Below are 26,460 nucleotides of genomic sequence, written 5' to 3'. Positions count from 1 at the left end.
GCCTGCGTGGGCATGAGTAACCCCTGGCGCCTGGAATCAGCAGAGGTGCCAGAGGGTCAAGTGCAGCGTTCCAGCGAAAGCAGTCAGCTCTGCAGGTGTCACCACCTGGCCACCCAGCTGCTCTGACACCTGCAGCAGCTATCCTTAGCGCAAGGCATGTAACGGGAAACAGGTAGACAAAGCAGACATCTCCGTCAGTTTGGGAATTCTTTATTAGTGTAAACCCAAGAGCAGTTAGCATAATCCAGTAAAACAGAAGCGGCAGCTGAATCAGAGTAAAATACATGTAAGATTGTAAGTCTGGTTACAAGCCTTAAAAAGCACCCAGACAGGGATACTGGTTGTTAAGAAATCCCCCTGTGACCTGGGTACATTATGCAAAGCCACAGGTTTGCAACGTTACACAAGGGGCAACGGAAGACATGAGTTGCCTTTGGTTTGTGGCCAAAGGATAACTGTTCATGAAAATAGTGATTTGGCGTCAAAGAAATCATGCTGGGGGCCAGGGAGGAGCGGGGGGCGGGCGAGGGGGGGAGTGCCTGAAGGTTTAAAGCTGAGCCCAAGTCCCAGTGCTGAGTCTGTTGGGTCTTTGCAACCTGGTCTCCTACCCCTGGTGCTGAGGGCAGTGGGAGGGGGCAGCCACTGAAACCTACAATGAAGAGCCATGTGGCCAGGCCTCTTAGCGATGTCAGCTGGAGTGTAACAGGTGTGCTGCAGGAGTGGTCAGCTCCCACGTACGGCTCAGCCAGTCCAGGGGCTCAAATGCTGTCACGTATGATGCTTCACGTGTCCATGAAAAGGAAGTACCACCCTCCACTTCGTTAAAAGATCTCGCCAAGCAAAGGAAATCGCAAGGTAACAAAATAATCAAACAATACATTTGTCTTTGTAGCCAATATATTACCTATGTCTTATTAACAAAAATTATAGCTCTCTTATATTTCTTCAATCTGAAGTCTATTCATACTCAGTAATTCATATAATGGACAAATCTCTCTCAATTTTTCCGTATAACTAAGAAGTACACCATATTAACTGTTGTTGATGTGAACTTTCCTAGGAAATGTCTCTTGTGCCCGTTCATTTGATAAGAATGTCATCTTGTGCTATTATGTCAATATTCTGTTTTATTTCTATTATATTTTTCATAAACCAAGGAAAACTTTTTCTTTAAAAAGTTAGATGTTTTCTCATATTAATTCTGTATCATATTTACAGCTGAGGAAAAACTGTTTTAACGTAAGTGTAAAATGGTTGATAATGGCAATGATAGTCTGCTTAGAGTTTACAAAAAAATGTATACCAAATAGACATTTAATAAATAAAAGAAGCACTTGGAAAGTCCTTTAAAGCAGGCCGAGGGACGTCACCTGCATCGTTTGCACATATTTTGTTAAGAAAAGCCGGATCTAACAAGAGGAAACAGGAAACCAAGCGCACACAGAACGGGACGTGTCCTAACACAGGCTTACGCGGCGTCCGTTACGAGTGACTGATCAAGTACCATCTGCAGAAGCGCTAATCTAAATCTTTCACTCGGCGACAGATCTCTTCTGTGAAGTCTGAGCATTTTGCGTTGCCTCCCAAGTCTTTTGTTAAGCTCTGAGAAAAGGAAAAAACAAAAGTGAAAGTGTATTCAGCAAGGATATTTCTGTTTAAAGCCCCAGTGAGATACCAGCTGAGCAAGGTACCTGGCTGTGCCCATAGCCACGTGCTACCCCAGGAATACTGGGACAGTCCCTCTGTCCACTGAGAAAATGTCGCATTATGGACATCTGATGAGAACAAATCTAAATGAGGTTTCAGAAATCCCTTGGGGTATTTTTAAAATTGAAAAACCTTAAGACACATTTCAGTATGTTTTTGGAGGCTGGGAAACATACTACGGTAATATTTAAATCACCAACTCTTAAACTCCTCTTTAGGCAAGAACGCCTCCCATGCAGCCCGTGTTTGCTGCCAGCCTGTGCTCTCTTCACTGCCAGACAGGCCTCAGCGTCTGCAGGTCCCTCGCATCCACAACTGCAGGTCCTACTGTGTAACCGTGGCACCTGCTGGGCTGTACGGTGTCGCGTCACAAATAGTGTCAGTGACAACGAACAAAATCACATGCCCTTCAATATGACTGTCAGACCTGAAAAACAAGCCTGGATTTCTTATATTTGGGCTGTAAGAAGAAATTTCAAATTACATAATTTTTTTTAAAAGGAGCCAACCTTGAAAACCTTATGGTCAGTGAAATAAGCCAGTCACAAAATGACAAATAACACGATTCCACTGGACTGGCTGAGTCCCGGCCCTGCTGGTCCCGCTGTACACCGAGGCTTCGGTGCTGCTCTGCCCTGGCGGCCATGCTCGGTCCTGGGCTTACGTGGGAGCCCACGGGCAGCGCCCTCAGACAGCACGTGCGACGAGGGGAGCGTACCTTCCCGTCCTTGATGGTGGCGAAGCAGGCGGCCTCGATCCTGGCGCCGTGCGCCTGCAGCCCCATGTGGCGCAGCATCATCACGGCGCTGAGCAGCAGGGCTGTGGGATTGGCCATGTCTTTGCCCGCGATGTCAGGGGCGGTGCCGTGAACCTGCCCGGGAAGCGCAGCCGTCAGGGGCAGGGCAAGCACAGCGCCACCCCCGGAAGGGGCCCTCACTACCTGTCCTCACAGGGCAGGACGGTTACTGAACAGCGGCCGTGCCCAGCTCCTCAGACAAGGGCCTAGAAATAAGGCCGCAGAGAAACAAAGGGCCAAAGTAATTTTTAAAAACTGCAAACTATGGACTAACCCTCTTTTCCTGTCAACCTTTGGTCAAGTATTTTAACTGAGGAAGGACAGGTAACAAGGATACAAAGTGAACAAGGAAATGAATGAATAAACCAAACACGTAAAAACCTAACCAAGGCATCATTTCCTTTCAACAACTGGAGAAACTCAAAAGGTCAGGCACATTTATGCAGATCACCACTCGGGTTCCCACGTCATCCTGACGGGAATCCTTACCGACTCGAAGATCGCAACCCCATTGGCGCCAATGTTCCCACTGGGTGTCACACCGAGACCTCCAATCAGTCCTGCACACAGGTCACTGGGGGCAGAAAGCATGTCAGGGGTGTTGGTGTGAAAAGTAAAACATCTCACCCAGCACCCAGACTTCAGTGTTTCAATACCATCCTCCACTAAAAGGAGCCAGGGCTCCTTGGAGAAAGGGCTGAGTCCGCGACTGAGGTTAGGAAGATACAAGATGAGCCTAAAGCATCTGGCTGTGACAGCTCAAAGGGACGATCCCTGGCCAACTTGGGACAACCTAAGCATCAATATGAACGACAGTGCTGGATGTAATCACTGAATAAAGAGAAAACTTGAGTCCTAATTGATAAATAAGTAAACAGATACACACGAGACAAGGAAAAGCTTATCCTTACAGTAGAACACCCACTAATGAATGTAATGAATGTAAGAAGGAAATGATGGACTCAGAAAATTACCATTTGGCCAACAGTGTGTGTGAGAGAGAGAGAGAGAGAGAGAGAGGGAAGGAGAGAGGGAGTAATACCGTGAAAGTGATAAAATGGTAACATTTGGGTAACTTGGGTGCTGAATACACAGGAATTCTCTGTACTGTTCTTGCAACTTTTCTGTAAGTTCTGAAATTATGTCAAAAGTTACAAAAAATCTGTAAAAATGACCACCCACCTACCTAGCTCTGCATAAAACATTGAAGTCAATCACCCACCCAACCAACAACACACCTGAAAAATGTGAAGCAATGAGCGACCAGGGAGCACCAGCCCCGAGCCGACGGAACGTGGCGGAGCGAGTGACGCGCCGCCTGTGCCCACTGGTCCCACTGCCCGCCTCCTCAGGGCCCGAGGCCTAGCTCACAGAAAATGCCATCATTTCTAACACTTGGTTGCAATTTTTAAATCAGTTTCCTTCCGGATGTTTATAAATAAGCTGTAGGCCAAAAGGGCACAGCGCGACTCACCTCAGGATGTCTCCATACAAATTTGGCATAACAAGGACATCGAACTGGGACGGGTCTTGTACCATCTACGAGAAGCACAGGTGCGTTTAGCAGTCAGAGCACACAGCACACGGACACACTGCGCTCGACGGGCAGGTCAGTATGAAAACGTACTTACGTTCAAACACACTGTATCAAGGTACATCTCATTGAATTTGATATCTTTACAGTTTTCTGCAACTTCCCTGCATTTTTGCAGAAAAAGCCCATCGGACATCCGCCTGTATTTAACCAAATAAAAAGTGTTGAAAGCAAAAACTTGTAGAAAGAAAAGCATCAAATCAGAGAAGTTCAGGAAATTGAAGTTCCGGAAGCCAAGACGTCTGACTTCAGTTACAGTCAACTTGTTTCCCAGCCAGTAGTGTCATCCAGCTCCATTAAGAAGGCGAACTTACTCGATTATTTATTAATACATAGCTTCACTACCTTCCACACTCAACACCCTCCTTAGGTCAGGGACCCGTTTCTTTATACGTCAGAGACGGCCTGCAGACTGGCTCTGAGGACTAAAGCCGCCTGGGACACAGGTGTCACTGCTCCGTCGGGTGTCACTCTGTCAGCACGGGCTGCCGTAGGCCCTGAGCACGTGGCCACAGCGGAACCACGCCCACTGCTCTCCTTCTGAAACCTACTGGCCTCAGCACCCGGGGCCCGAGTCCACAGCTTCTTTCTCTGCTTCTTCCGGGATCTGGATTCATTCCTCCCAAATCGGCCCCCGTCTCTCCCCCAATGAGGCGCCTCCCACAGGAGGTGACGACAGCACCTGACCGAGACCCCCGGGTTCAGAGAGCGAGCTGGAGCGGACAGCGCCCCAGGGACTCACATGATGTTTGCCTTGTGCACGGCCGTGACGTTGCTCCGGTGGTTGTTCCGTGCGTATTCAAAGGCGAACTCCGCAATGCGCCTGCTCGCCTCCTCGGTGATGAGCTTGATGCTCTGCACGACTCCGTCCACAATCTGCAACACACAAGTCCTGCTCCTGGGAAGGGCCCGGGACATCTGCAGTGGCGTCATGTGGTGCCCACGACCATCCGTGAAGTCAGGATGCAAAATTCAAACAGGGCACGTTCCCAGGCCCCATGCACTGGTCGTCCTGGCACCCGTGTGGCCAGACGCAGGAGCAAGACAAATGCCCCACCTCACAGCCGTCAGCGTGAACTGCCCCTGGGAATCTGAGCAACTGCCACGTGCATGGGAAGCAACCCAGCCAAGAATAAGAAGAGCCTCCACAAACATACCACATGCTCGATTCCACTGTACTCCCCTTCAGTGTTCTCGCGAATGGTGACAATATTTACGTCGTTGTAAGGGGTTTTATAGCCTTCGATTGAGACACATGGTCGGACATTTGCATAAAGGTCGAACGTTTTACGCAGCAATAAATTCATGGATGGGTGGCCAGCTGCAATTGGGGTCTTTAAAGGGCCTGTAATAAAGAAGAATCCCCAGATGACAAGGATCTTTCCTTCTCCTTTATAAACACAAGTGCATAACATTTACTTGAGATTCCTTTTTTCTTCACTTTTCCATCAGGGTTGTATTTAGGGTCCTTTCTTTGGACATGAAGTAGCTGTGTGACACGTCTAACGGACGCTTCACGAACCAGGGACACTTGCACAACAGAATAGGAGTTGTTTGGAAGGACACATGGGTACCCTGTCTCTAAGTCTGATGTTCTCTTCGTCGGGAATGAGTCCGTCGTGGCTGGTCACCCTGAGGCACCCACTCCCAAGTCGCCCACTGACCCGCTTAGGCTGCCTTGTGACATGTGTCTGCCTCTCTTCACGCGACCTCAGAATCAAATGGAGGAAGAAAAGCTCCTTGTGGCAGCTTCCTGGGACGCCAGTGCATGCCTCAGTCACACTGAGCACCTGCTGACAGGCCCAGCACCTGCCAGCTGCCGGGCACGATCTCACCCTCACCACCCTCCTGTGCGGCGCCAGCTCTATCAGCCATTTAAATGCAACGGAAAAATCAAACAAAACCAAGAGTAAGACATCTGTGGAGGCTTCCCAGCCAGTAAGTGGCAGAGATGAGATTCCAACCTGATCTGTCCGGATTCAAATCTGTCACCTCATGTCCTTAGACTTGTATTAATTAAGATAAAATGTAAAAGGTATCCAAAAGATAAATGTCGGTGAAGATAAATGTATAATGTCATTTGACATTGGCCAGTAATACTTAATGTTTTTACTGGGGAAAAATATGTCCCCAAATAAAAAGCAAAGCATCTTACTATGAGTAAGTTGCTTCCTAAAAGGCTGGCTTCATTTAGCTTAAATGCATGAACGTTCCAAAATGTAAGAGTGGCAGCAGAAATCGGCGATGACATCACACCCACTGCAGGGCTACCTTTCAGGCCCATCTTGTTCTTATCCATGGACTCTTTGGCTTCTGGAGGGATCATCCACTTTCCTCCCGGTCCTTGAATGGCAGTGACATTCCGCTCCTCCCACTGGACGGGCACCTATAGCAGAGCACAGCACAGGGCGCTGGAAAGGCCGAACAGACTGGCATTCATACCACAATTACAAAGAAACTTCTTCACCTCTGGATGCGACTGGTGAAGACACATAATAAAGCTCCAGAAGGTTCCTAACATGTAGCAAGAGATGTTGTTCTCTATATGCCCAGAAGGACCCTCCACAGTTTCCCATCCAGTCATACTCCTAGCTGCCACCTGTCCACTTCTTGTTTGCACAACTCAACATGGCTATAATTAGAATATTATCAGAAGGGGAGAAATGGTTCACAGAAGTGATATGTGGATGAACTTGAAAACCTTATGCTAAGTGAAAGAAGCCAGTCATGAAAGACCATAGATTCTAAGATTCTATTCATATGAAATGTCCAGAATAGGCAAATCTATGGAGACAGAAAGCAGGTTAGTGGTTGCCAGGGGCTGGTGATGGGAGGGACAGGGTGAGCGGTATGTAGGGGGGATGGGTAGTGCTTGCTAACAAGTGTGGGGTTTCTTTCTGGGTGATGAAAGTGTTCTAAAATTAGATTGTGGCGATGGCTGCACAGCTCTGAATGTATGAAAAACCACTGAATTGAACTATACACTCTACATGGGTGAACTGTACAGTGTGTGAATTATGAAGGGAACAGTTTTAAGGTATAAACCAGTGTCATCCTGTCTTTCCACATACACCCTGCAACGTGTACACACACATCTGGCAGCCAGCACACAGCGTGCACTAGGAATGACAGAGGAAGACGTGGTCCCTGTCCACCGCTTACCACTCAGTGAGCGACCATATTTCAGTCCACTGGGAGAATGTGCTAGTGTAGAAGCATCATTTCCTCTGCAGGAGTTTTAACAAGGAACTCATATAGGAAAAACAACGTACGTGTCGTTTCAATAAGTTGCTTTCCTTGATTTATAGCTGTTGGTATCATGACAAACACTAATTTAATCTTACACATTATGTCACCTAACAGCTATAAATAGTAATAATAAATCATCATATCAAACAAAATCCAAATTTCCTAAATGCCCAAAACAAAAGGATTATAAGATCTCTACCTGCATTGAAGACTGGGCTGTAAGAGTAATAAAACCTTACACTTGATGATACCACATCAGAAATTTTTAAAAAAATCTTTCAAAACCTCCTATGTAGTGTTTTGAAATACCAGTTGCATTCTCCTGTTTGGCAGGGAGGCAGAAAGAGGCAGACAGTGACTTGGCAGGGCTGGGAGACCTTGAACCCAGGCAGGGTGCAGAGCCCCTCGAACACTGTGGCACTGCTCTGCTCACTCGCCAGAGCCGGTGCCATGTGGTGGCTGGAACCTCCCAGGTGACAGCAGCCAACACCCCGGTGCAGAATCGTGAAGACTAACAGCAGACCTTACCAGCTTCATACAAACGGGGACAATTCATCCTAAAAGTCACAGACTCCAACTGGTAAGGGAACTTTTCTACACGTTCTTATTAAGGGTATGTTTTTTAAGCCCACTTACTTTAGCAGCATCAAAAATCTTCATAACTGCAGCTGAAATTTCTGGGCCAATACCATCTCCAGGAATTAAAGTTACTGTCTGAACCTGAATATAAGAAATCAAAGAAGACAGTAAGAATTGACTTTTGAAGGTCTAAAACAGAATGTCATTGACAAGGAAATCCAGCTTATGGGGGAGAGGAGGTGTCAAGAAGACCCAAATGCCGTTAAGAAAACAGACTTACCTCCCAAGGGTTCGTCCAAGTGGAGGTAAAACTCAAGACTCCACAAGTCTACTCTTTACCCGAGTTCAGAGGTAGTAAAAAGAACTCCAGTGATGTTCTTTAGGTAAAAATATAAACTACTAAGTAGACTTCCCCATTGATACTACTTTTCACACCAGCTACAAAGGGACTCATTAATTCAAGTGCGTAAAACCAAAGAGAGCAAAAAATTTCAACAATCATTCTCTCTAAAATTTAGACGGCTTCTCATGGAGGCAAGTGCTTTCCTCGCCACTGGAGTCCTGGAAAGTCTAGTTTCTCACGCAGCTTGTTCAGTCTCACAGAACGCTTTCCGACACACTCCCAGAATACCACTGAGGTCTGCTTTGGCACTCAGAGAAGACGAGACTTCACATCAAGAGAGGGTCTCCATTTTTCTGAGTTCCTCTATGAAACTGGCTCCTTAATGGCCAATGTCATTAAAATGAGCTCAGTAAAGTTTACATGGAACCAATAAGAACAGCACATGTGCTCATACATGCAGAATCTGAGTCATACTGTATTTATAATGTAGCATCAATGATTTATTTCAAAGGCTTCAAGCAAAATGAAGCCAGGCGTTTCAAACACAGATATAAAAATGTGTAAAGGGAAATGAGAGGTTTTAAATGACCTAAGATAATATTTAGACCCTCTCCCTCCAGTTGGAAACCACACATCCTTATTTGGAGACTTCTCCACCTGGACAGTGGTCCCTGGCCTTACTCATTTGCAGCTGCCTGAGCTACTCTTTAAATCCCAGAGTCAAGTTTCCCAGGTCTGTTGCCTTCCAGTGATACTCCCTGAGCAGATGGACTAATTGTTTCTGAATGTTTCTGTACAGCTGAAGAAATCTTTGTAAACATTAGTTTCTCTTCTATCTTTCAAATATAACACCCTTCCCACCAGGCTAATACTTGTTTTTTAATGGATAGCGTAAAAATTAAATAATAGAGTGTAATGGTCATATCATTAGCTTTCGGAACATGTTTGAAACGCTCGGTTCACTGTTCTTGGGCTTGGAGAGGAACCGCATTCTGTATCTTTGCATTGCTCATGGGCTCTGCTGCGTCCAGGACCTCCTGGCTGCTGCTTCCTGTTCTCCCAACATGTCATGACAAATATCATCAGGCCACCAGAAAAATCTTCTTTATTCCACAGTATAGACAGTAAATGGGGGAAGATGCAGTATGGCCTTGCAGATCCCTCCTGGAATAAGATGTGATGTGGGAGTCCAGGAATAGTGAAATCCTATCAGATTCTATAACAAGGGGTAAAATAGAAACAGATAGGAAGTCACTGACCCAGTGTTAGAATGTTCTAAAGATGTGGCAGTCACGCTACTGTGTTTAGGGAAGCTCGCAAAATAAAAATGCAAAGCAGGCTTTGAAGCTTCTCAACAATTTTTTCTCATGTTGTACTACTTTTGAAAAACACTGCCTTCCCAAAATGAGATTGGGAAATAACAGGCTCAAGGGAAATTTCTATTTTTAACAAGTCTCCTTCAAGATACTAACGTGACAGGCTTACATAGCCAGCTGTAATATAAGTCTTTTAAATGTGACCTAATGGATCTGTGCATGTTAGCCAATAATTTTTACAGTATAAATATGGCCAATTTTCCCTGCTTTTAAATAAAATGGAGATAAAGGGCTAGATAATAAATCTTTCTTGAGAAACTTCTAAAAGGAGAAAATAAAAGACATAATTATACTCACACCACCAGCAAAACCTCTGGTCACCTGTTTTGGGTTGTGGAATGCCCCCAGCAGCCGAGAGACCTATATTAATATCAACAAAGAAATGTCATTAACAGAATTAAACCACATGCGGTGAGAGGCAGAAACAAAGCCACTGCTGACGGCTGCTAATGCTGCAAGTTTGCAGAGATATTTGGGAACTTCCGAGGGATATTTTCTCATATATTAGCTCAATGTGGCTACCTAGTTCAGATCTGAAAACCTAAATATTCATTTACCTTTGTTTGGAGAACTTAAGTACCATATGCTTTTAAAGTCCATTTTATGAATAATTTGTTAAAAGATGTTGAAGGTAGATTGAAACTATACATTTTTCAGCTCACACATTGGGTTTTCCTCAGAGGATCTGCCCCTGAGGCAACTTCTACTCCAGTCCCTAAAGGGAGAAACTGGCCCAGCAGAACCACAGAAGTCACATGAATGTCAAAGGTCACACAGGGAATCCGTGTCAGAGGAGAACCTGGTCTTGTGATTCCACAACCCAACACTATCTCAACATCTATGGGTTTTTCCTTATAGACACTAAAGGCAAAACACACTGATAACGCACTGATTGTCAACTGTGCTGCCTTCGTCCCTCATTCCGAAGGCTGCCCGTCCCTGCCACAGGTGAGTCTGGTGTTATGCGTAAGCTCAGTGGTTAAGGGATGACTTCTGTTTAGGCAGTGACACACAAGTTGCTTCACCTTCAGAAGCAACTGTGACCTAACAGTTACTGTCACACAAATCCAGGTCCGAAGAGGTAACAAGCAGAACCCAGTTCCTGAATAAATCCCACTGATGCCCAGGAACCACGGTCTGTTTCATGACTGTGAGATACGAGCAAACACGAGGTCTGATCAAAAACTACGGTGAGTGTTTAAAAGAAAAAACACGTTGCCATTAATCCCCCGTGCTTTGAACACATCCCATCGTTCTTGCCACTTCCTTTCACGAGTGTCTTTAGTTGCGCTGTCGTGACTGCCTCAATGCCCTGAATCGATGCAAAATGTTTACCTTTCATGGTCATTCTGATTTTGAGCAAGAGCCAGAAATCGCATGGTGAACAAGGTGGATGAGGACACACCATAATGTTTTGACAGAAATTGTCCTATACCAGAAGCGATGTGTGGCACGGAGCGTTGTCATGATGGAGGATGATTTACGGCCACTTTAAAACACACCTTCTCTCAACTGTAGCTCACACCCGACTGACCGACTGACCGCACCAAACAAGTTGAAACTCGTCACACTGTTACTAAGGTTTGCGGTGCCGCTTCCCATATCGAAGATCCTGCCTTTCCATTGGACAGCAGGTGACAGCAGCATTCCCGTAGTTTCTGATCACACCTCCTATGTTGACAGCTAAGAACGCTTCAGGTGCACATTCCTTCTGCAGGTACTAGCTGCTTTCACATTATTTTATGTAATCATTAAACAACTCTGTGAAGTAAGGGTATGTTACAGATGGACATACTGAGGCTCAGAAATGTAAAGCAATTTGCTCGGGATCACATAGCCAACCAGTGGCACTGCCGGGATTCCAACCTAAGACTCCTACATTCCTGTGCAGAGCTTTTTCACTAAATAACAGTGCATGTGGACCTCACTTTAAACTCAAAACAAAAGACAAAGTATAAAATTCTATAGGAAAAAAATGACGTTACTTATGGTAGATTTCTAGGGAGCTGCTCGTTACCAGCACCAGGAGACTCACAAGAGCCTGTTTTTCCCTGTACCTATAATCTGGAGTGTGACCTTGGCCCCAGAGCAGGCAGAATGGAACTAAGAACTAGGAACACCCAAGACGCCTGGGTTCCTTGTCGGGTCTGACACCGACTTCCTGCGTGACCTTGAGAATGACCTCTTCAGGCGCGTCTTGAGCGCCACCGAGAAGTCAAGGAGCCGCAGAGATGGTCTTAGCCCTGAGCTGTGGTGGGGGCGGAAGCCCTCCAGATCGTAGATTCTCACCAAGAAGGTAAAGGAGGCGCCACTGCTCTCCCTCTCCGAGGGTGCAGGTGGTAATAGGGTGTCCGTGCCCTTCGAAGGGGACACGGTCGCAGGAGCAGCCCGGGGAGAGCCGGGGTGGGGGGCCTAGCAGGAAGCGGACTGGGATCTCACGCGGGACCTCGCCTGCCCGGCACCCGCGGCCCGCGAGGTGAGCCGGCTCCGCCGAGCGGACCGCGGGAGACCCGGCCGTCAGCAAGGGGCGGGCCCAGCCTCAGGCCGGCAGCTCAGCGCGGGGCCTGGGCTCCGGCCCGGGGTACCGGGAGCAGGGCCGCGCCCCTCCTCGACCTTGACGCCGTCCCCTTCGGGCGCGGCCGTCCGGGTGCGGGGTGCGCACACCCGCGCGCTGGCCACGGAGCCGCCTCCCCACCTGGCCCGCCGACCCACGCGGCCGCCGCCCGCCCCCGGGCGCTTACCTTGGACATCCACGCGGGCCCTGCCATCGCGTCTCCTCTCACCGCGGCGACAGCGCGTCCTCAGTGCGCAGCCGCGCAGCCCGCGCCGGGCCCCGCCTCCAAAGCCCCGCCCCGGGGATTCTCCGCGCGGCTCAGCGCCGTTGGGACGCGCACCGCCTCCGCGGGCCAGTCGCGGCGCGTTTCCACGTGACGTACGCAGCCGCGACCGACCCGGAAGCTGCTCGGCTCCGCGCTCCCGGCCGACCCCTGCGGCTCCTGCGCTCGTTGAGTCACCGTTTAGCTGGGAGCGTGGCTCCCCGCTTCCGAGGTTCTGGTCGCGTGTTTCCTGCCTTTGCTATTACAGCCACCCTGGAGTGGGCGAAGCGGTCTGCTTGCAGTTTTGATTTTCGTTTTCCAGAAGGCTGACTGTAAATAAAGCCTTTCTTGTGCACTAGATTCTAAATGGCCACCCCTCCTCCCTACTATTACCGGTCTCCCCTTCCCTGCTTTGTTTTCTGTAGTGCTGATCCCACACCTGACGTCCCATGTCTATTTCACTTGTTTATTTACAATTTGTCTTCTCCGCCAGGGGTAAATTCCAGGAGAGCAGCATTTTTGTTTCGGGGCGATGCTGTATTCTCAATGCCTATAGAAGCAGTAACCACATGCCCTAGACAGGGCCCGGATTTAAATCCATGCATTACCAGCTGTGTGACCTTGGCAAGTCACCTTCTCTAAGACTATTTCTTTACCTGCGAAAGGGCATGATGAGACGAAACTACAGACTCAAGGGCGTTCGTGGAATCATCCTACTCAGTAAATGGGCACAGGACAGGTCATCAATGATTCTTTCCTCTCCCTCCGTTCACCCTCACGTCAAACACACTTTGTCCTTCTCAGGGACCACGGCCAACTGCTGGGAGCCTCAGAAGCATGTGCTTTGGAATCAGAGAATGACGTTGAGACTTGCTTTGCCACTTCCTAGCTGGGTGGCACTGCGCAAATCACTTTGCCTCTCTGAGCCCAGGGTTTCTCATCTGTAACATGGGAACTGTACCCCTTGACCTTCCTCACAGCATTGTTGTAATAGTTCAAGAGAGGGCCTCATTCAGGTCACCGACAACAGCGATCAAACAGGATGTGTTACAGGAATATTTTAGTCAGGTTGCTGCTTCCATTCTGTAGGAGGAGGGGCGGGGGGCTCCCAGAGCGGAAAACGCAGTGCTCTGTAGAGGTCCTGGTGCTGCTACCTGGATTGGCTGGACTGCAAGTCAACAGAGATTAGCAACTGTAAGAGAAGATGCCAGAAGGTCTGAACACAGAGTACTGGCCTGTTTGTGACCATGTGAAATCTGAGATGGGAAGAACTTTTCTAAGTGATTGTGCGGTTTGGAGCAGTTTCAGTTTTCCCAACTCTAATATAAAAGAGAAGTGCAGATGGGGCGAGTCTTACAAAGGCCTCTCTGCCCGAAAATTCCACATTCTCTGAATTCTGGGCACATATCCTGACTTCTTTCCAAGGCTGAGGCCCCTATCCCTCTTATCCTATACAAATGAAGGATGACGAGGCGGCCCCTGAGACTGAGGGTTCTCAGTGATTCCCAACTCCACCTGGGAACTTGTGGATGCCCGCGTTCTTGGCCACCCCAGACCTACTAACTCAGAAACTCGGGGTGACCACCTGTTTTAAGCATAAAGTCCTGGCCTTATCATCAAAGCGCCGCGTGGAATAGGGGCTGCTGACCAGCGTCTGCCTCCCTCAGATTCTGCCGCTCCCCGCTGTGGACCCCGGGGCAAGTCACTGCACCACTGACGCCTCAGCGTCCTCCTCTGCGAGATGGAGGTAATGCCTGTGGAATCAGCTGTGCTGGGGTTAGAACTAACACGTGTGCTGGACCCCTGAAAGGCACTTGACAGCGATGACATTTGCTTAAAAGCCCCAGAAATGTCCTGGCCTTTGTCGCGGTCTCCGGACACAGTAGCCCTTTAAATCCTCTCAAGTCTCACATCTGTGTCCAAGGACTCAAAAATAGGCGAGCAAATCCTGTCCTCCTCCCCAAGAGGCCCAGGGGCCTGAGGTGCCCTGCCCAGGCCCGGCCCGGCCCGGGACGAGTCTCAGGAGTCGGCTGGAGTGACCCCTCCTTCTCCGCGAAGGACGGGTGGGAGAACGACCTGCAATGCAGGGCTCCCCCGCCCCAGGGCCAGGGCGCCAGGTCCCTGCACTTGTGCCCCCACACCCCTCGAATATGTGCGCACAGGCGCCGCAGCCAGCCGCCCGCCGCCCAGAAGCGCCGGGTTCGCCCCGCCCACACCGCGCGCATGGGCACGAGACCTGACAGCAGCGCCCGCTGTCTGGGGCCGGGCGCCCCCTCGCGGCCCTACGGCGCGCTTCAGCCGGGACCGGCGCGCTCCTGGCGCCCCGCCCACAGGCCCCGTCCCGCCTCGTGGGCCCGGCCCCGCCCCCGACCACGCCCCTCCCGTGGGCTGCGCGGCGGGATGCGCGTGGGGCTGAGCGGCCGTGAGTGGGAGGCGGCGCCCGGCTTGCGCGCACCATGGGGAACAAGCAGACCATCTTCACTGAGGAGCAGCTGGACAACTACCAGGTGAGCCCGCGCCCCTCCGCTCGTCTTCCCGCCGCTGCCAGGCCCCCAAAAGCCGGTTCCCCGAGTCACACCCGGCCTCTGCCCTCACTCCAAGCTTGACCTTGGGCCGCAGCTCCTCAGAGCCTTCACGTGGGCTGCAGGCGGGACCCCCTCGTCCCGGGAAGCGGCCCAGGAGAGCGAACCTCTGTGAGGCAGGACCCAGCTGGGGTCCTACCTCGCTTGGGGTTGAGGTCCGTCATCCTCCAAATGCGGTTTTAAGTTGGGGGTGATGTCGTTTGTCCGTGGGGGGCTCTCGCTGTGGCGCCAGCATGGGAATCATTGGGGCAAGGAGGCCAGCCAAGCGCGTGTTCCATGGTCACCTCTCCAAGCTCCCTCATGTCCCCAGCAGCCACCCCTTGGACCCCTGGAGGTCCCCTGCCTCAGGAGCCAGGGAGCTGCCCAGATAGGAGACCCAGTGCCCTGCCGCCCTGTGCGACCTCCCTGTGGTGGCACCTGAGCCCAGCCCCCGACTTGCCCAGCCTGGCCAGCCTGCCCGGGGCTGCAGCCACCGCTCAGCTGTCTGCGGCTCCCTCCTCCCTCCCCACCCGCTCCAGAGGCTCTCTCCTTCAAGGCCCCCCTGGGGTGCTCCCTGCTCACCTCCCTCAGGCAGAGGGCCAGACCGTGTTGTCGCCTTGTGGAGAGTGTGGTGGGAGAGATGACAGCAGCCGGGGCTTGGAAGCCACGTGAATGTTTATTTTGGTGTCGGGCTTGAAGTGGGGGGCCTCTGACGTGGCCCCTTCTCCTCCTGGAAGCCTGGTTGTCAACACAGATTTCTCAGCTGCACTTGAGGCCCTGAGAAGGAATGGGACCACATTCGTGGGGCGCCTGGGGTGGACCAGGTGCTGGACTTTGCCCTGATACTCACAGGGAGGCCGACTGTTGGCCCCAGTTTACAGAAGGGTAAACAAAGGCCGAGATGCTAGTTGGGGCCCACAGAGGAATATGAATCTCGAATCCTGGGGGACAGGGGGTCCCAGCTGTGCTCCTTGCCTCCAGTATGGCTTCCTGAGAGGCAGGCAGTGAGGTGTGTGCTAGGGGAGGGCACTCATGGCAGTGGGAGAGCCGGACGGGAGGGAGCTTTTGCTTTGACTGCAAGTTTCACAAATAACGCAGCTCTGGAGTAGGCCCAGCAGGGCCGGCAAGAGGCGGTCTAGGTGGGGGGCACAGTGTGAGAAAGGCTCCAAGGTGCGTGCAGCTGAGCAGGTAGACCTGCTGAGAAGTGAAGAGTAGCCCGTGGGGGCAGGGAGCCTGGGTCCCCACTCAGAGCAGCCTGGTGTCAGGTTACCCTCTGGAGCCAGTCCCAGCGTTGGGTTCTAATCCTTGGCCAGAGCCTGGAAGGACCCGCCAGCACAGCGCAGCCCGGTGGGTGGGAGAAATGAGAGCTGTGAAACCTGAGAGCCTCACCTCCCTCCCTCTGACTCTCCAGCCAGCCTCAGGCCAGCCGGGCCAGCTGTGGGTGACTCCTCCCTCCCCCACCTGCAGGGTCTCCTGTCCTCCTCCCCATCCTCAGGTGCCCATGATCCTGAAGGTTCGGTTTCCTCCCAGACCCCTTCTCTGCCTTCCGGATCCATGCCCCACAGCCCTGAAACGCCAAAACATTCCTGCTGCCTTCCCCAGACCCCAGGCCTGCGCCTCCAGCTGCTCCAACTCTGCTGTCCCACAGCCACGTGTTCAGTGGAGGGCAAGTCCTGTAACTCAGCGTCCCCTGGAGGTCCCTTCTTCTATCGCCACAGCCAGGGCCCAGGCAGATGTCAGGCTCCTGCCAACTGAAGGTCTGACTGCTTCGTTGTCGCCTGCCCCACCTTAGGCCACAGTCCCTTAGTTTTCTCACTCCACTCTTTCCTTCCTCCCCCTTCCCTCCTCCCCTCCTTCCTTTCTCTTTTTTTCGAGAGACACAGTATGCATCACCGTTGTCACACGACTTTTTCCATGGACAAAGAGTTGCAGTTTGCTGAACCTCAGCTTTCCCATCTGTAAACTGGGCAGACGCTGCCTGCCCCCATAGGCTAGTGAGAGGATGAAACAAAACGGGGTTCAGAGCCTTCCCCCGCCCCCCTCCAGGCCTGTGGCCATCGCGCACAGTGCTGTGGCTCAGCTTGGGCTGCACCCAGCAAGCACCGGAATGGCTTTGCGAAGGGCTGGTGCCCTTCCCCCCGTCCAGGTGCCCCCTCAGCCTGGCACCTTCCTCCGCCCCTCAGCCTGTCCACTGCCTTCCCAGTGTGACCTCATCAATTCCTGTGGCTTCAGGCATCAGGTAGACGCCGCCCTTCCCCCCATCTGTGTGCCTAAAATTCTCCATTTCTGAGCACAAGGCTGCTGCCCACGGCCACTCACACCGCCCAACTCCACAAGGCTCCCTTCTCAGGGGCTGCACTGTGACAGTGGCCCTCTTCATCCTCAGCTGCCCCCCAGCCACTGCCCTGGGGTTGCACACGGTACCCCACTAGCCCCCACCTCTGCCCGCTCGTTGCTTCCCCAGGTGCCCCACAGCTCCCACACCTGCACTCGGTCCCCTGGGTCAGGCCCAGGGCTTCAGGAGGTGGTTTCTGGCCCCACGGACTGCTGTCCCCTGTGGGCTGGGCTGGGAGGGTGGCAGTGACTCTTTCCCCCAGCACTGCCCGGGGCCATCCCTGTGCGGCGCTGAGGAAGGAGCATGGGGGTCCACACAACCCACTGCATGTGTTTTCTCTACAGGACTGCTCGTTCTTCAATAAGAAAGACATCCTTAAGTAAGTGTGGCTTCTTCACCCCTGGCAGCTGGGATGGGGCGGGGTGGGGCCCCCCGCTGTACTAGCGCAGGAGCCAAGTACAGGAGCATGTGAAGTCAGTGCCCCTCCCAGACCCCAGCGTCTGCCGGGCACTGCGCTTCTGCTGACCGGGCTCCGGCTCTGTGGTGGGCGGTCTCAGGCACATTCTCATTTGCTTCTCGCTGTCACCTTGTAATGGAGAAGCCGGTTTTATCCCCACTCTACAGATGGGACTTAGCAATTGGGCCGCTGTCACACAGCCCAGGACTGAAGACCTGGCCTCCCACTCCTCAAGGCCCCTTGCTGATTCCCTGTATGCTGGGGCCTGTCACACCAGGGGTCCCTGTCAGTCACACCAGGGGTCCCTGTCGGTTATACCAGGGGTCCCTATGGGTCAGACTAGGGGTCCCTGTTGGTCAGACCAGGGGTCCCTGTCAGTTATACCGGGGTCCCTGTGGGTCAGACTAGGGTTCCCTGTTGGTTACACCAGGGGTCCCTGTTGGTTACACCAGGGGTCCCTGTCGCTCAGACCAGGAGTCCCTATTAGTCAGACTAGGGGTCCCTGTCAGTTACACCAGGGGTCCCTGTTGGTCAACCAGGGTCCCTGTCAGTCAGACCAGGGGTCCCTAAGGGCCCTCTGGCCCCAGCTCTGATGTCTTCCCACTTCTGGGAGGTCCAGAAGACAGGGGCATGGCTGCAGTGCCCCTGCTGCTCTGAGCTGTCCAACAGGCGTCTCTTCCCTTCCCAGGACGACCCCTTTCTTTGGGAGTGTGGGGTGGCCCAGACAGGAGCGATGAGATGCCAGGGGATGACAGCCTCAGAGCCCCTGGAGCAGATGTTGAGCAGGACTCATGCCCAGGAGCCTGGCCCCCTGCCTGGCTATCAGGTGGCACTAAAAGCCACTAGGTCTCAGCAGCACTTTCCCTGGAGGTCCCCGGCGGCGGGGACACAGCCTGATACAGCTCCTCGCGAGGGCTGTGCTGGCCGCTGCTTGGACCGGCGGTGTCTCTCGGCCTTTCCTCTCTGCCCAGGCTGCTATTCTTCCCTGTCCCCTGGGTGGGCAGGGGCACCCCAGTTCCACCACTGGAGGGGCACGGTGGGGGACAAAGGCCCAGGCTTCGGTGTCAGCAGACCTGGGCTCTGCCCCTACTTCCCAGCTCTGTGGCCCTGGGCAGGGTCTGAACCTCGCCCTGAATGAGCCCGAGCTTCTGTGACGAGGGTGGGCACGGTGGTCCCCCGTCAGCGTCCCTGAGAGGCCACAGCGCCAGGGTGTGGGGGGATAAACGGGCCTCAGACACAGGGCCCTGCTCCCAAGGGCCTCTCATACTGCTGCCCCACTAGATGGCTTTCTGGGTGCGCTGCTCCCTGAGCACCAGCAGCCTGGTGAGGAGGAAAGATGAGCAGTAGCTCCTTTGCAGCTTGGGGGCCAGCTCAGTGAAACCGAGTCAGTCACAGATAAGCGGGGATGTCCCCTCTGCCCCCTGCCCTCCCCCCAGGTGGATCCAATTGCTCCCCGGGGCACAGCATTTCCACCCCACGCTGACCCTGAGTGGGCAGCCCCCCCACTCCCTTCCTATGGGTAAGAGCTCAGCGCCCGACGCCCCCTGCCCCCCGCCCCACCTTAGGTTGTGCTCCTCAGTAAATGTCCCTTCCCACAGCAGGAAGCAGTCTCTTTATTGTCTCTTATCTTCTCAACCTTTTAAAAACTTTGTAGCTGTTTCACTCTTAATTTTTTTATTCCACATGTGATACATGATGACTGTAAAAAAAATTAGAAAATAAAGCCAATCAAGAGAGGACAAAAAATCACCTCTAATCCTCCCCTCCCCGTAAATGATGACTAATAACCTTTTGATATATAGATGGTGCCACTATTTTTCTGTTGTGTATATTTGTAAAAAAAAATTTGGATCATGTTGTTTTTTAATTTCCTTAAAATTTCTTTTCCTTAGGCAAACTGTAAAAATAGATAAGAAAAGGATTTCACCACCTCCCTAACTCATTTAGTTGGACATTTCGGTTTTCTACAGTCCACCATAATATTACCACAGTGGTGAATATCCTTGTGACCTCATGACATACGACCCCCACCTATGGGATTATCTCTTGCAATAAATTTCTAACAGAGACTTCTGGATCTAACGTATAGACTTTTTTTAAGGCTTTTGATTTTTATTGCTAAATCGCCCTCTAGTGGTGTCGAACCAGCTTACACCCAGCCTTTTAAAATCTTTTCATTTAAGTGTTGGCGACTGCATGTTAAGTTATAATTTTAAGTATTTTTACATGAAAGGGAGGCATGCATGAGAACGGACTGACCAGTCTGCGGCTTCCAGAAGAGTCCATCGCACCGCGTTCACTTAGGTGCTGGTGGTCGTGGGCTGATTCTCGCTCATGTTGGGGTTCTTCCTGGTCTATGCCAACGTCTGCTCCATATGGTTTCCCTTTTTATCGGCTGAAACTCTATTTGTTTCCCCAGATGCTTTTTCAGGGTTTCTCCCCTCACGCCCCTGCATTTATTCTTCCAAACAAACGTTTGAGTCAGGTTGGCAAGTTCTCCAATAAATCTTTGGCAGATTTCAATTAGGGTTTTATTCATTTTACAAAAAAAATGAAGAGAGTATCATTATCATCACAGCATTCGTCCTTTCTTATCAGGAATATTGTCATCTAACTCCCTGAATACTTTCTACCCTTCGTCACAGTTTCCTGGTTTTCTATGTGCACATTTCTTACCTATTTTATATTTAGTTGTTTGGGGTTTTTTTGGGTTGTTCTTTTTTTTGTTTGTTTTTTGTATCGTGAACTAGATCTCTTTTTTAATGTTATATTTTTTAATAAGCTAATGCTGACATGTACAAAAACTATTGTGTAGAAGAGCCACTGAGCTCTTTCTCGTTCAAATACTTTTAGAACTGACTATTTTCGGTTTTCCAGCAAATAATAGTTTGCCTCCTCCTTTCCAATATTCAAACACACCCTTTTATTTTCCTGACTAGTTACGTTGACTTTCCCTCCTGGGTGAAATGTTATATAATGATGGTACTAGCAGGCGTCTCGCTTTTATGGGAAGGTCTCTAGTACTTTAGCATTTAAGTGTGATGTTGGAGGTAAAGAATATCCTCTTGTTTCTGTTTTACTAAGGCGTTTGTCTTTTTATTGACAAAGTGATACTTTATTTTTGTTAATGAATGCTCTAAGAATTCGAACAGTAAGGAAGTAGGTCAAGTAGTAAGTGGCGTCAGCTTCTCCTGACCCCTGTCCACCCTGCCTCCCAGGGCCCATCGTGGTGAATGTGTGGTGCATACTTGTTGTACACTTTTCACATGTCTTCTGTGTCCATATAGCCAGCTAGTCATAAGTGCAGCTAACACGATGACCGGAAAAGGTTTATTGGCCTATTGATATGATTTATAGTCACAGATTTTCAAGCGCCCTTTGGTGGGGGAAGAGGCCACAGGGATACAGTTGGACGATTTTAGGAATTTCTTCAGCAGTGGTTCAGCTTTCCAAATTCTCCTCGAGTTGGAAAAACAAAAAATCCAAGTGTCCCTTTAGTCATAGAGTCAGCACAGATCTGTGTCCCAGGGCAGAAGTTGGCTTTCCGACCTAGAAGTAACCTCCTCGGCCCTGCCAGCACCCAGCGCCCCTCACTCGGCTCCTGGCCAGGGCGGGAGGCCAGGGGCAGGCAGGGCGGTGCCGGCCGCTGGGGCCGGGGTTGCGATGGTCCCTGCAGTGCTTTCCCTCTGCTTCCCGCAGGCTCCACGCACGGTTCTACGAGCTGGCCCCCAACCTCGTCCCCATGGACTACAGGAAGAGCCCCATCGTCCACGTGCCCATGAGCCTCATCATCCAGATGCCGGAGCTCCGGGTAGGTGAGAGGCAGGTGGGTGGGTCAGGCCCGCAGAGGCTCCAGCCTTGAAGGCTGCATGGCCCTGAGGGGTCACTGCACCTCACTGCGCCTCCGTTTCCTCGTGGGAGCCACGTCAGTGTTCCCGCCAGTGTTCAGGCCTCTGGCCGCTCCCACCGCTCGGCCCTCCATTACACGGCCAGTCTTTGGTCCTTGGCAGCCCGTGTCTGCTTTTTCAGATCACTTTTCTGTCCCTGCCTGGTCTGACTGCGGCCTCTCGCGAACGGTCACCTGCACCGTCACTGCTCGACCAGTGTGCACAGCAATCACCTGGGGGTCTTATCAAAATGCGACTCGGGCTCAGGAGGGCCGGGCGCCCAAGACTCTGCTTTTCTAACAAGCTCCCTGGGGCGGGTTGGGGCGGGGGCGGGGGGTGATGCCGCTGCTCAGACCACGTAGATACTTGACATAAGGTTTCATTCATGAGTTCCTCAGCCACGATGCATGCAAAGCCCTCTGCCACTGAGAAAGCATGCAGGGCCCGCCTCCGCAGTGCTGTGGGAGTTTGCAAACAGCCCTCGCCAGGCCTGGGTCACCACCTGGCGTCCCCTGGGGCCTGTGTCCCGGCTCTGACCTCACTCCTGGGGTCACTGCAGTGCAGGGCGCTCGGGCCCAGAATGGGCTGGAGGACAGCAGGGGAGATGGCCCTGAGTGACCTGGGGTCAGAGGAGGGAGTCGGTGGCCTCTGGGCTGCTCCGGGAGAATTCTCAGGAGCTGGGTGATCGCTGGCCTGGGGCTGGTGCGCTCTCTGCTTCTCGCCGCTTGTCCCGACCGGTGTCCTGGCCTTTGGGGCCCACTTCTGCCTCCCACTGTCCCGGCCTGACCCGGCTGAGGGCTGTTGTCCCCTCTCACTCCTGCTCACCAAGGTCATCTTCCCGTGAGCGGACCTTGGCCTGTACTCGTCTGGCCGTTACAGTGTGATGCAGCCTAATGCTGAGCTCTTACACGCGCTGTCCTCGCACACCTTCCCTGCTGTAACGCACTCAGTCCGCTCACACTCCAGTTAAGTGGGTGCGATGATTATTTCCAGTCTACAGATGGGGAAACCGAGGCCCTGGGGCCTTAGTCACTTGTCCAGGATCACAGAGGCTGTCTGCTTACCCTGCCCCCCAGGTGATCGCTGTGGTTCTCTCTGCAGGAGAATCCCTTCAAGGAGAGGATCGTGGAGTCTTTTTCCGAGGACGGTGAGGGGAACCTGACCTTTAACGACTTTGTGGACATGTTCTCCGTGCTCTGCGAGTCAGCTCCCCGAGATCTCAAGGCCAACTATGCCTTCAAGGTCTACGGTAACAGGGCCTGGGGGGCCGTGACACTGCAGGGGTGGCACTCGGGCCATCCGGTTCCTGCCAGTGCCTGCCCTGGAGGACGTTGGAAACACCAGGGACACATAGCAGAGAGCCTGTCCAGTGTGGTGGCTGGTGGTGACAGGGCACGAGAGGCATCGTGGGGTCTTGAGAACAGAGGAGGCACCGGCCCCACCGAGGGGCGAGGAGAGTTCCCGTGCAGTGACATTTCCATGGGGCCTGGGGTACAGGAGAGGTGGGCGGGCACCAGGCAGAGGGAGCAGCCTGTGAGGGCTCAGGAAGCAGAACATGCTGACGAGGAGGTGGGACGAGGGGCGGGAAGGTCACGGGGGCCGAGCTGCTGGGAGCCAACTGAGGCGTTTGGACCTGCTGCCCAGGGCATGGGAGCCCCTGCAGGGCTTCAGATGGGGCAGGGCAGCTCTGGGTTCTAGATGGTCCCACAGCACCCTGACGTGTGAACTGGAGGAGCTGGGCTGAGGCCTGACCAGGTAGTGAGGCTCCCATAGGACCCCACGCTGCTCGAGTACAGGCCCCTCACTTCTCCCCAGCCCGGCCACCAGGGGGCGCTGGGCACCGCGAAGCCCTGGTCCTGCAGTGATGAGAGACTTCACACGACTGGTGTCCCATCCTGGGCAGTCCTCAGACAGGGACACCGAGGCCCAGGGAGTGGTGGGACTCGAGGCCCAGGGAGGGATGGGACTCATGGTGGACCAGAGGGGCCACGGACACACCTCCTGTCCCCACCAGGCACCAGGGCCTCTCGGGCTGTTGTTCGTGTCGCAGTTGTCACATGCGTTTCAGAGGACTATGTGCATCCTGCACCCACTCGTGTTTGCACATAGGAAGCACAGACCCTGTGTATCCACCCACCACACGCCATGCGCGCTGCTTCATGGAAAGCTCCTCGAGCTCCACCCATCACCCCTCTCGTCCTGGACCCTGTGGCCTTGCTGCTGCTGGGCAGGGCTGTTGTCTGCAGAGAGGGGGCAGGCAGAGCGTGGCATGGGGACACGGGCTGGGAGGACTGAGGCGCCCTTGCTCGCCCGTCTGGGGGTGGAGTGGGGAGAGGCAGCTGGGGGTCTGGGGAGACGGGTCTGACCTCCAGCAGGGATCACCCTCCCTGGATCCCTCATATAAAAGGGGCACAGGAATCCCTACGTCACCCACCCTGCAGGAGTCCAGCCAGCTTGTCAGCCAGCAAACCCCTCCTGAGAGCATATCGGTGCCCACTTCGTGCTGCCCCTGGGGTGTCCACAGGCCAGTGTGCACGTGGCAGGGTACCTGTCGGGAGCTCGGCTTTGGGACCCAACACAGACAGGGATGTGACCTCAGGCAGGTCACTTGTGCTTTCTGAGCCGCTGTTTCTTCATCTGTGGAGCAGGGGGATTCTGGTTGTAACTGCAGAGTAGGCTTGGTTTGGAAAGTAAATGGGCCGGAGCCTGCAGTACTGACCTTAGCAGTTAAGCCCTTTGTCACTACCGTCATGCCAGGGTTTGACCGGTGGGTAGGGAGCTCAGTGGTGGGGACTCCTTATGTCTAGGAAGCACCCCACCAGTAGGTGATGTTTGAGCCAAACTTGAGGGATGATGGGGCGTTGGCTGGGCAGATATGTGAGAAGGGCCTCCTGTGCGGACGTCTGGTCGTCGGGGTGAAAAGGTCAGGAAGGATGGCAGGTGACGGGCAAGCCTGTGCTGTGGGGCAGAGCAGTGCCTCTGCCAAGTAGTCAAGTCACATCCCTGCCCCGTGTGCACAGAGCCCAGCCACGGGCAGGCCCTCCCCTGAGCGGCCTCTGCATCTCCTGACCCGCAGGTTGGCTGGGGCCAGAGGCAGGGTGCACTGGAGAAAACGTGGCCTCATGTCACATGGAGGCCTCTGACCTTGATTCAGTCACTCGGCCTCTCGGGCCTGGGTTCCCTTAGGTCTACACGGGCCTCAGGGTCACTGCAGGGTGAGGCCCCACGTCCCCAGGAGACCTCAGATTTGGACATTTGAAGTGTCGCAGTCATCGTGGGGTTCGTGGGCTGTGACTGTTGAATGTGCTGTGTACAGGTGCCCAGTGGGTGAGCCCTCTGGGTCCCTGCCAGCTGGGCGCAAGGGTCCCATGTCCCCAGAGAGTGTGAGGACGTGCACGGCGTGAGCACTCAGAGGAGGTGACGCAGCCAGGCCCTGGCTGGGTCTGAGTGCCCTGCCCCCGCGCTCACCCCGCAGATTTCAACACCGACAACTTCATCTGCAAGGAGGACCTGGAGATGACGCTGGCCAAGCTCACCAAGTCGGAGCTGGAGGAGGAGGAGGTGGTGTACGTGTGCAACAAGGTCATCGAGGAGGCCGACCTGGACGGCGACGGCAAGCTGGGCTTCTCCGACTTCGAGGACATGATTGCCAAGGCCCCCGACTTCCTCAGGTGCCGCCCAGGGCTGGCGGGGGGGTGGGGGGGACAGGCGGAGTGTGGGGCACAGCCAGGGTCTGGCGCCTGGGACCCGGGGGTGGGGCGAGGCCCTGTCACTGCTCACGACAGCAGTGGTGCCTGCAGCCCCTGGCGGCGCAGAGGCAGGAAGGAGGGCACGTCCAGGCCCAGCTCCCTCAGTGTGTGACTGGGAAGTTCCCTGTCCCCTGCAGGGCCAGCTCTCAGGTGAAGCATCAAGTCCTGGGGCTTTCGGTGACATTGGCATGCGTCCCAGTGCATGGCCGGTCCTCCAAGCCGTCCTTCCCTAGGCGTTAACTGGGTCCCCCACACCCCCTAAGGGAGTGTCAGGGCTGGGTGGGGAGGCGCCCTTACCCACCCAGCCCCTTTCTCTCTTCCAGCACCTTCCATGTCCGGATCTGAGGGCACTGCCCAGGTCGCAGGGGCCCGGAAACCCACTGTCCGGCTCTGCTGTCTACACGCAAGTGACCTCCAAGCTCCCAGGACAGGAGCTATGGCCTCTGGGGTCCACCCACGAACATTTCCTTGGCCCTTTCAGCAAAAAATCCTTAACCAGGGAAGGGGGGTGTGAGGAGCAGGCCCTTCCCAGGCCCCCTGGGGTCCAGCCCCGGGACCCACAGCCCCTCCATGGCCTTCCCTCTGTCCTGTACCCAGTCGTGTCCCCGTTAGAGCGGCCCCCTGAGAGGGGAAGGAGGAACAGCTAATGGGCGGGGGTTACTGACTTGTCCATGTGCCGGAAACACACCCTGGCCAGCCAAGGCAAAGTGGGGGGAAAAGAGGATGAGATTTTAAGGAGCTGTGCAATCTTTCTCCAAACCCACGGCTGGGGCACAGCCCGCCCACCCGCCCTCCCCAACATGAAGCTGTGTGAACAGTGGGTCTGAGGGCTCCAGCCCTCTGTCTGCCCTCCCCAGCCACGTGGAACCCTCCCTGCTGTGTGCTGTCTACTGATGTGTGAACTGGTAGTAAAGCACTTTCCGGTCCCCACACTGTCCGTGTCTGCCAGCGGCGCGCACGTTCCCCGGTTCTTCTCCTCCTGGGCCTTGGTGCTCACCTCTGTGTCAGGCA

At 53.3% G+C, this 26,460-nt stretch overlaps 2 protein-coding genes across 4 annotated transcripts; one reads left to right on the top strand and one right to left on the bottom strand.

The window, feature by feature from the left end:
* Nucleotides 1-194: 194 nt before the first annotated feature.
* On the bottom strand, nt 195-12,556 carry IDH3A (isocitrate dehydrogenase (NAD(+)) 3 catalytic subunit alpha). 2 transcript variants are annotated; one of them, XM_019751203.3, is made up of 11 exons: nt 12,386-12,556; nt 9,942-10,004; nt 7,983-8,066; nt 6,369-6,483; nt 5,255-5,442; nt 4,840-4,973; nt 4,135-4,237; nt 3,978-4,042; nt 2,993-3,077; nt 2,426-2,578; nt 195-1,602 (listed from the first exon to the last, which is right to left on the bottom strand). In XM_019751203.3, exons 1-11 carry the CDS (start codon nt 12,410-12,412, stop codon nt 1,519-1,521), a joined length of 1,101 nt encoding a protein of 366 aa, XP_019606762.1. In that variant the 5' UTR covers nt 12,413-12,556; the 3' UTR covers nt 195-1,518. The 2 variants fall into 2 exon arrangements, with proteins under 2 accessions (XP_019606762.1, XP_074173555.1); XM_074317454.2 differs by having other exon boundaries at nt 9,966-10,004; nt 12,386-12,480.
* A 2,255-nt stretch (nt 12,557-14,811) lies between these two features.
* On the top strand, nt 14,812-26,379 carry CIB2 (calcium and integrin binding family member 2). Of its 2 annotated transcripts, none has more exons than XM_019751249.3 (6): nt 14,812-14,967; nt 17,701-17,735; nt 21,513-21,624; nt 22,802-22,949; nt 25,176-25,371; nt 25,773-26,379. In XM_019751249.3, exons 1-6 carry the CDS (start codon nt 14,917-14,919, stop codon nt 25,792-25,794), a joined length of 564 nt encoding a protein of 187 aa, XP_019606808.1. In that variant the 5' UTR covers nt 14,812-14,916; the 3' UTR covers nt 25,795-26,379. The 2 variants fall into 2 exon arrangements, with proteins under 2 accessions (XP_019606808.1, XP_074173559.1); XM_074317458.2 differs by lacking the exon at nt 14,812-14,967 and adding an exon at nt 16,696-16,778 and having other exon boundaries at nt 25,773-25,930.
* The last annotated feature ends 81 nt before the right edge of the window (nt 26,380-26,460 follow it).

Source organism: Rhinolophus sinicus, chromosome 13, assembly GCF_057876585.1.
Source record: "Rhinolophus sinicus isolate RSI-liver-muscle chromosome 13, RSI-T2T, whole genome shotgun sequence".
In the NCBI taxonomy this organism is placed as follows: Eukaryota; Metazoa; Chordata; class Mammalia; order Chiroptera; family Rhinolophidae; genus Rhinolophus; species Rhinolophus sinicus.
The sequence above is the reverse complement of the archived record's forward strand: the minus strand, read 5'-3'. Positions and strand labels throughout refer to the sequence as shown.